Source organism: Rhopalosiphum padi, chromosome 2 (genome assembly GCF_020882245.1).
Source record: "Rhopalosiphum padi isolate XX-2018 chromosome 2, ASM2088224v1, whole genome shotgun sequence".
NCBI lineage: Eukaryota > Metazoa > Arthropoda > Insecta > Hemiptera > Aphididae > Rhopalosiphum > Rhopalosiphum padi.
The window spans coordinates 76,025,479-76,036,069 of NC_083598.1; the positions used below are offsets into that span (position 1 = coordinate 76,025,479).

Here is a 10,591-nt window from a genome sequence, read left to right on the forward strand (position 1 = left end):
ATATAATATAAATTTAAACAAGACATTTAAAAGTATACAAGGTGAAGCAATTCAAATTCTAATGATGATTTTAAAAAGTTAAAACTTTTCTAAAAACAAGTTATACATAATTTGAAAAAAAAAATTATTAATACTAAAATAATTAATATTATTATTTCAATAATTTTAATTTTCAGAAAATTTGACCGCTTAAACAATATTAATTAATTCAATGCCAATACTTTAAAGTCTAAATAGTTTAAAAGTAATATTATAAAATTCTCACTGATAATTATAAGATGCTCGAAGATAAAAAAAAAAAAATAGTAATAAAACCATACAATTTTAAATTAAATTGTAATACATCCAACTGTTGACGTATATCTTTATGTATTTGGGAAATTTTTCGTATGTTTTTGATGTGATGAGGAGCTTGTAGGTTGTCATTTATCTATCCATATTAAGATTAATATAATATAATATGTCTTATTTATCTTCAATCATCTATTATAATATAAGTACATATTGCATGTACTGATGTAATTACATATTTTATTATTCGAGTTAAAATGGTTTGAACCCGACAAAAATACCTGGAGATTATTGTTATACTGCACCTACAGTAAATGCCGAGTGTAGCGTGGAGGACACGATTTTGAGAGAGTTCGCTGTATAATGGATGTGTGACTTCTATAATCTTAATGTAACGTATAGACAGTTAAATGGATTTTGTTCATGGATGTAAAAATAATAAGTTGAAATAAAAACAATCAAAAATCATTGATTATATACTATATAGGTAATTATTACTTTATCAATAAGGGTTCATGCAATAAATTATAAGTATAGGAGAATGTGTTAATATTTAAATACTATTATTATTATTATTATGATGATGATTTTTGGCCACTTAAGGTCAACATTATTATTATTTACTTATTTAAGATTATTATTGAATTATTGCAGTTTATATATTTTGTTTACTCATAATACATTGTTTAGTTTATTTGCACACAAAGTTTTGCAATTTTTTTTAGATAAAGTACATCCAGTAAAATGTGTTAGGTTTAACTATATTATTATAATAATATGTACTAGCAACGATGCTTATTAAACAATCTTTTTGGATGCGATGGCAAAATAAATTGTATTTAAATAATGTACTGCTTATATATTTTGTATTAAATCAAGTAAATAACATAAAAATAAATACATTTTTAAATTATTATTCTATAATACACTATTATAGTGTATTTTGTACTAACTTTTTTGCAATTTAGTTGTAATTTAATTGTAAAACTAAAAAAAAATTGCTGTTAGATCTATCGAGATTACGATTATTTGAATTGTAATTAATATATTTACTTTAGTAAATATAAATTATTTAATTTAAGTTAGAAAATGAAATACAAGACAAGTCTCAGAAAAATCTTAATAGACGATCCAATTGCAAATTCGCAAACCTTGAACATTTATCCTGAAACTACGATATGCTACGATTTATAAAATACGTTCAAAATTAACCATGCATGATTTAGTGAACTATTGTCTAATTTGAAAATCGAAATGTTTTATCAACTACGTATCATGTACAAATGCATAAAAAACTCTTCATAAAATCAATAAATTTATCGCATAGAGATTTATTCTAAATCATTGTTTTAAATTTAGTTTGAAAAATTGAATAATTTTATTAATAACTACTAATTTTATACAATTATTTTTCAATGTACGGAAATTAATTCAAGTTAAATAATAAAAGACTTTGTATGTGGAAAAATATTTGCAAATAATCATTGATAATTTAAAATAACCGTAAAAATAACTTAAAATCATTGATCTTGTATTCAATTTTTAAGCTTCAAGATCATTTAATATTTTAATCATCAAGTCAATAGAAAAAAAATTGTAAAAATAGAAAATTATGAATGTGTGTTATAAGTTTCAAACTAATAATTAATAACTAATTATATATAACACTATTCCTCGACTCGATGTATAGTATGTTATGTCATATTATTGAATAAAATCATAACACACAACAAGATTATGTATAATACAATATTATGAAGGGTTTACTTTTATAGTCATTGAGGCGCACTCTTGCAGAAAATACAATATATATTATTATTATTTAAAAAAAATAAATTACAAGCAGATCGCGTAAATAACATCTATCAAATTCGAAAACCGTGAAATAGATATTATTATATTTTAATGTATACCTAAAAATTAGGTATAAAAAAATAATATAGTATCTGGCTTTCTGTCTAGGTATAAATTATTATTTAAATAGTTAATAAAATGCCTTATTTGTGTTATCAAAATAATAATTTTCCTTTTCTTTCAGAGTACTTTAATGTAAAAATTGAAACGTTGTTGCCCTATAAATTACTATAAGCTCAAAAATAGTTAAAACATATTAAAATATTAATTTAACATGCAATGAAAAAGTAAATATAAACATTTGGAAAAAATATTAATATATTGTTAAATTGTTTTTAAAACAACATAATAATATTAAATATTGTACCAGGAGAAATAATAGAAATACTTATTTATTATAATATAATTATGTATTGTTTCTGTTTTACAAATCTATAGTTGACATAGGTAATATTTGCGTTCAATACATTGTGTTATGTTAGATTTAAATACTTTAATATTCGATTAAACGGATCAATTACGAAGGTTAAAACTATCTGAGCATAAATATTGGATATTTGTCAATATTTTAATTGTTAAAGAAGATATGAATATTGTAAAGATGATACTAAGTCGGAGCAATACATGTTAGCGTAGTTTCCTCTTTAGTACAATAATAAGTTATCAACAAATATAATGAGTTGTATTTTTTGCTATGTATTATATTCTAAAATCCTGTTTAAATGTATTACTTTGTGTATCTATATCATAAAAAAAATAATTTCCCTTATAATATAATATAATAATGTAGTGTTTATATTTTTAGGTTATTTTACTTAAGGCAGCGCATTAAATTAAAATCGGAAAGTTCTCCAGCACTACATCCAAGATTGTAACACATTTTCTGAAGTCATCAAAATACGTCACACTACCAAATCAATGACAGGTATCAACGCTATAGAAGCTATAGAACTAGAAATTTTCGATTGGGTACATAATATGTTTTTAATTGGTTAATATGTTTTTGGGGACGACAATAGATAACCTAATACCAAGTGCCAGTTGCTATTATTATGCAATATATTGTAAATCGATATGATATCAAGTGTATAACAATACAATTGGGTTAAGATATATAAATCAAATGTATTATTATATACTTTTATTATGAATTATATAAGTGCTGTAAAATAATTCATAATTCATCTATTGTATCATAATTTAAATATAATTGATCATAGACTAAGTCTTACGAAATTAGATTAATGTGTAATTAAATAAAATTGGTTTTTATAGCTGCTTATTGTATAGTATTCCAGATATTTTGATTGGTACCTGGATTAATATTAAACAATTGTTTTTATTGATATAACATACTGAAATGTCATCTATCTTCTTTAATCAATTACCAAATTAACACTAATTATAACAATTGGTGTTGTTATAATATGAAATGTTGAATTATAAAAACATTACTAAGCTGGTCTTTTAAAATAGTAATATTAACTATATAGCTGCTACAAAACAACAACAATTTTATACATATTATGGTAACAAACAGAATAAAATAAAACGTCTTCATTTATTTCAATGAATCAATAATGTATTAAAACAAGTAATATTTAATGATTATTGTAATTACTCGTTTATGAATTAGTTAATTAGCATACAATTTATATTATGAAAATTGAAAATCATTGACATCATTATATATAAAATGATGTATAAAATTAACATTTTAAATGTCATTATTGATTTTATAGTAAAATTTTTTTTATAAATCTTGTATAAATATAATCTATTAATGTCTCCAAACGGATGTGCTTGCATAATCCTTTTTCGGAGGATCTTCAGTCCAATTTATATTAGGAAAATTCATTTTGTGTACGCCAAACAACTTCATGTAATTATCCGATATGAATTCTGTAACATTTTACAAAAAAAGGCAATTAAGTAGGCACAATTCTCTCGTACATTAGGTATCATGTAAGTCTCTATAGGTAACAAGTATGTTAGATTTGAATTCCATAATATATATTAAATATCACTAAATACAAAAAACGAGCTTGAGACAAAAAAGATCTGTCACAACCTAAGTATATTTTATAAGGTATTTTCATATACCTATAGATTGTGCTATGTGTGTTTAATAAGTGTATACAGATATAAGAACAACGTCAGTGGAACATTTTGTACTAAATGTTTAAGAGTTATAACGCAGTGATACATTTTTCATCGTTATTTTAAAAAAAAATTAATAATTTACAATGTTATTTATGAAGTAGCTGTTGTTTTTAGAGCACTATATTATTCCAAATCCTACAAATGTCATTATCTTTTTTTCCTTTAGTGCACTGTGAGTCCTTATTAATTTATTTTTATCTTTTTCTCCCTTACTATATACCAACATACAAAATACTTAGGTGTAACTCTTTTGTACCTATATATTATTTTTAATTAACAATACTATATTATGCTTACTTGTTTTTCTTAAAAATGCCATGTATTCAATTGCAATTTCTGAAAAATATATAATAAGGTTAAATAAAACATATACTGATAAATGCTAATATAGTCATATAGCTACTTGTAGACTATATCAATTTTTACTTTGAAAAAAATTACACGAAACCAAATTGAAGTGACTATTTCATGAACAACTGACCATTTACGTTTTACTAATTAGGTACCTATATTACATATAATCATGCGTTCTTGTTCCATTATCTATAAGTATTACAAATAAGTACCTAATATACCTAATATATTGAGTATAGATACTACTTTATTATCTATACTCAACGCCAATGCATATTATATTACTTATTCTTACATAATTATATGGAAAGGAAAAATTTAAATTTAACTTTATAGTTTTATATTATATATTTATAGAATAATTCATATGACTCATGTTTTGTATTTAAAAGGCTTATTCTATAAATTTGTATGTATGTACACACTTTCGTTGCCTGTATATATTCTTTGAGTGTCAGTAATGTTGCCTAAAAACAATTATGAAATACAATATTATTAGTATAATATATATATATAATTATTAATATAACAAAGTGATTATAATGATAGTTATCATATAAATTAGTAATTTATATAAAATAAATTATGTTGTATGAATATTATATCATGCACCATATTATTTATAACTATACTTGCCTACATATGCGTCTATAATACAAAAAAAAAATAGAAATAGAATGTAGAATATTAAATATTATATATTTCAAACAAAAATTATTAAACAAAACTATACACTTAAAATTATTAAATTAATAGTAACCTAATTCGCTCTGATTTGTTTCTTTTATCCACAGTTGGTCATCGTCACCCCAATTTATTAGACTATCTAAAATATTAAAAAATTGTTAATGTATCAGTAATTTTCAACAACAAAAAACAATTCTAATTATTTTCGACTTTTGAAAAAATCATAACAATACGTGTTTGTAATAATAATATGAAACGTTGTATTATAAAAATATTACTTAGATGGTATATTAATAGTTAATGATTAAAACAACAACTTTAAAATAAGTACTATATTAATAACAATTGTAAATAATATAAATAATATCAGGGACAGCGTTAGGTGGAGGCATAGCATGGCATTTGTCCAGGGCCTCTCGCATTCAATGGTCTCGCGCCTTTAATTACACCTATATCCTATAAGGCCTAGCTATATATAGTATAGGCGATAGGTGACTATGGTTATTAGGTGAATACATTTTGCCCAGTACCTCACAAAAGTAGCACCGGCCCTGAATAATAATGTCACATTAAAAGACCTATAAAGTACATAAACTATTTCTATTAATTTATAGAATTTGTGTTTAAGTTAGAAATCATGAGATTATTGCCAAATAATTAATTTAAATATTTTAATTCTGGAAAATGTTTTTTTATTAATATCGCTGATAGTTTTTGGAAAGTTTAGTGATCGAAATTATCTTTAAGATTTTGTATCTATATAATAAGTACAGTTTATTATTCTTTAATAATTTGTGTGAATAAATATTTATATTTTTCCGGAATAAAGAAAAAGTACGATAATCTTCAGGATTAAGAGTATTTTTATACCGTGCAAAAACTTTTCTTATTTAAACACTATATAAATCATATCCTTAGAGATCTAAGAGGGAAAATTAAGCGATGAGTAATATTTATAGACTGTGTTAAGTGGAGTGTGTTAAGTATTGCAAATGCTACAAAACCAGTGGCTTATAGTGAAACAATTAATTGATGACGTAACATATATATAATAAAACGGCTTATACATACACTATCCCTCCCCCCCTTTTAATCCACCACTGAAGACAGGCCGTATTCAATAAGAATTTTTTTTCTTACACAATGATATATCATTGTGGAGTGTGAACCTAGGTGAAAAGTATAAACCAACTGTTTTCTTTTACCTTAACTATAATGCATTAATGTATCATAGATATGATTGAATGATATGATAATATATTATGAAATGTTAAGTAATTTTAAATATTTTAAATATTATTATTTTGTTTTTTTCTATATGACGAAAAATTGGTAATTTTTTCTTGTGTTCCAAAACCACGGAATACTGTAAATGTCAATGTATAATTCATAAAAATACTTGGTTCACGAAAAATACTTCTACATTAACCTACATATGTAATCTTTAAAACAATGCACAAATAAAAACTACCAAAATAAAAACGCAAATTATAATATTTTGTAAAATTCATAACTATGTAAAGTTCCTTTATTGACTTTATTTTTGTTACCATCACTTTTTAATTATTTGATTATTATAAACATAAAGAACATTCACATCACCACCACTACACTGTCCAATAAACTGTTCAAGTATAAACTAATTCTATAATATATTTTATTTAGAAATTATAATATACTATTACTATTACTCGTACAAGTTATGTCATATGAATAAAATCATAATACACAACAAAATTATGTATAATACAATTTATATTATTTTTATTTTCAAAAAATAAATTAAAAGCAGATCGCGTAAATAAAATCTATTCAAAATCGAAAACCGTGAAATACATATTATTATGTTTTAAATTATACCTAATGATTAAGTATAAAAAAAATAATATAGTGTCTGGCTTTCTGATTATACATTATTTTTTAAATAATTGATTAAATGTCTTATTTATGTTATTAAAATAATAATTTTCCTCATCTCTAAGCAGCTTAATGTAAATATTAAAAAATCGTCATGCTTATAAATAGGTTGATGACTCAGAGAAACGTACTGGCCAGGTGTGCTTTATGTGCCGTAGCACACCGATCCGGCTCAATAATATAATATACAGAAAAAATATAGCCAGATTTGTATACATTTATTGGTAATATTGTAAAATGTTCAGGCTTCCGGACTCCGGTAGACCATATTATAACATTGAAAAATTCGTCAGAATCGTTTATTGAAGAAATGATCGTTTTTCTTTAAGATTCAATACACCCACCTTACTTTACACAACAAAGGCGAGTAACCCTCGAGCCCCTTACTATGTAGCAGAAGCGACTTACTGGCTTTTATATTTTGCTTTAATTTAAATCAATAACTAAAATTTTTTTTTTTAAGTATATGGGGTATCGCAATAAGGTAATTAGATATTTAGTTTATTCTTTAGGGTAATTGGTCAAAATATCAAAATATATCCGTTTTTCCGAAAATAAGTATATTATACTATTACCTTCGGGACTAACGCTGGTTGAATGATTTTCATCGTCTTTAGTCCAATCCTGTAAAGGAAAATCAATACGTTGTACGGCAAACTTCTTCATGTAATTATCCGATATGAAATCTGTAAAATTTTACAAAAAAAGGCAATTAAGTAGGCGCAATTTTCCCGTACATTAGGTACCATGTAAGTCTCTATAGGTAACAAGTATGTTAGATTTGAATTCCATAATATATATTATATATCACTAAATACAAAAAACGAGCTTGAGACAAAAAAGATCTGTCACAACCTAAGTATATTTTATAAGGTATTTTCATATACCTATAGATTGTGCTATGTGTGTTTAATAATTGTATACAGATATAAGAACAACGTCAGTGGAACCTTTTGTACTAAATGTTTAAGAGTTATAACGCAGTGATACATTTTTCATCGTTATTTAAAAAAAAAATTAATAATTTACAATGTTATTTATGAAGTAGCTGTTGTATTTAGAGCACTATATTATTCCAAATCCTACAAATGTCATTATCTTTTTTTCCTTTAGTGCACTGTGAGTCCTTATTAATATATTTTTATCCTTATCTCCCTTACCATATACCAACATACAAAATACTTAGGTGTAACTCTTTTGTACCTATATATTTTTTTTTTAATTAACAATATTATATTATGCTTACTTGTTTTTCTTAAAAATGCCATGTATTGAATTGCAATTACTGAAAAAAATATAATAAGGTTAAGTAAAACATATACTGATAAATGCTAATATAGTCATATAGCTACTTGTAGAATATATGAATTCTTACTTTGAAAAAAATTACACGAAACCAAATTGAAGTGACTATTTTATGAACAACTGACCATTTACGATTTACTAATTAGGTAACTATATTACATATTATAATCATGCTTTCTTGTTACTAGATACTACCATATTATCTATACTCAACGCCAATGCATATTATATTACTTGTTCTTACATAATTTTATGGAATGGAAATATTTAAATTTAACTTTATAGTTTTAAATTATATATTTATAAAATAATTCATATGACTCATGTTTTGTATTTAAAAGGCTTATTCTATAAATGTTTATGTATGTACACACCACTGTCGCCTTTATATGTTTTACGAATGTCAGTAATTTTGCCTAAAAACAATTGTGCAATATAATATTATTAATTATTAATAATAATCTTAACTTAGCAACTAGAATATGCAATAACATAAATCGATTAGAATATGCTGTTTTTCTTTTATAATTTATAAATTATTTTTAGAACAACAATATTTTAAAATTGCATTACAAACCATTGAATCCAGCAGCAGTTAGTATTGCTATGGTGAAAGTATATAACATAACAAGTTAGTTTTTAAATTTTATATAAAAGATCATAATTTATTTCTTTAAAAATTATTGATTCATGATTAGTATAACAAAGTGATTATAATGATAGTTATCATATAAATTAGTAATTTATATAAAATAAATTATGTTATATGAATAATATATCATGCACCATATTATTTATAACTATACTTGCCTGCATATGCGGCTATAAAACAAAAAAAAATAGAAATAGGATGTAGAAAATTAAATATTATATATTTCAAACAAAAATTATTAAACAAAACTGTACACTTAAAATTATTAAATTAATACTAACCTAATTGGATCTGATCTGGATGTTTCAACCACTGTTTGTCGTCTTCGGCCGGAACAACTTCCCCATGAATACCTAAAATATTAAAAAATTGATATAGTATCAATAATTTACAAATACAAAAAATCATTTTAATTATATTCGACTTTTGAAAAAATTATAACAATAGATATGTGTTGTAATAATAATATGAAATTTTATATTATGAAAATATTACTGAGCTGGTTTTTTTTAATTGGTTTTGTTTAAAACATAAACTTTAACACAACTATTGTATAAATAATATGGTTACAAAACAAATAAAATGTATCATCAACTATTTATAAAAGTTACGTTATCGACTGCACTGGTGATAATAATCATTATTATTCAATTATTTTATTATTTTAATATGGTTGTAGATTTATTTTATTTTATTACTACCCCTCCCCCCCGCTACACCACTGGCGATGATACAACGTCAAGGCGAAGATGTTTTGTGGCGGTGTACAGGACGTTATAATCATACTTGCTATACCACTCACATCGAGTGGCGAAGACGACCTGCCAATCATAATGCGACAAGTTTAGATCCCAATACGTTTGTCGTTTGCAATGACCATTAACAAGTCACAGGGCCAAACGTTCGATAGAGTTGGATTGTATCTGCCTTCACCGGTGTTCACACATGAACAACTGTACATAGCCTGTTCACGAGTGAGGAACTCGCAATCCAATAGAAGTGGTATGTACAATTGGTATTGTTACAAGCAATGCAATACATGTACAATGAAGCCTACAAGAATTTATTACGTTAAGATCAAATCTGTGTGATACTACTGATCTGTGTGATTACCGTAATCCGCAATCCAACGCAGTCAGATTGCCTACCTGATATGTCTAAATGTGTATAAGTTGGACTTTCCCACATGATTATGGAATACTTGATACTCAAACATGGCATTCAAGATTTTTCACAAAGAAAACAACATCAGACTTTCGACGTCAGGAGGTAAAAAAATTCGCCGTAGGCGGATTGCTCAGCACAAGTATCGATTTGCACAGTTTGATGACTGATTACTAGACACTCAATTACCATTATGTTGTTTAT

At 24.7% G+C, this 10,591-nt stretch overlaps 1 protein-coding gene across 1 annotated transcript; it reads right to left on the reverse strand.

Annotated features, from left to right (window-relative positions):
* Positions 1-3,687: 3,687 nt before the first annotated feature.
* On the reverse strand, positions 3,688-10,055 carry LOC132919076 (uncharacterized). Its single transcript, XM_060980426.1, has 10 exons — positions 10,010-10,055; positions 9,505-9,576; positions 9,382-9,393; positions 9,149-9,175; positions 8,946-8,987; positions 8,513-8,551; positions 7,842-7,952; positions 5,423-5,488; positions 4,606-4,644; positions 3,688-4,047 (listed from the first exon to the last, which is right to left on the reverse strand). Exons 1-10 carry the CDS (start codon positions 10,053-10,055, stop codon positions 3,926-3,928), a joined length of 576 nt encoding a protein of 191 aa, XP_060836409.1. The 3' UTR covers positions 3,688-3,925.
* Between the last annotated feature and the right edge of the window lie 536 nt (positions 10,056-10,591).

Bases quoted from the DNA above. Each gene is read 5' to 3' on its own strand.
- LOC132919076 (XM_060980426.1), bottom strand. From the start codon at position 10,055: ATGATTGGCAGGTCGTCTTCGCCACTCGATGTGAGTGGTATAGCAA. The intron at 9,577-10,009 runs GTATGATTATAA...TTAATATTTTAG, and splicing joins CGATGTGAGTGGTATAGCAA to GTATTCATGGGGAAGTTGTT. The intron at 8,552-8,945 runs GTGTGTACATAC...TATTTTTTTCAG, and splicing joins AACATATAAAGGCGACAGTG to TAATTGCAATTCAATACATG.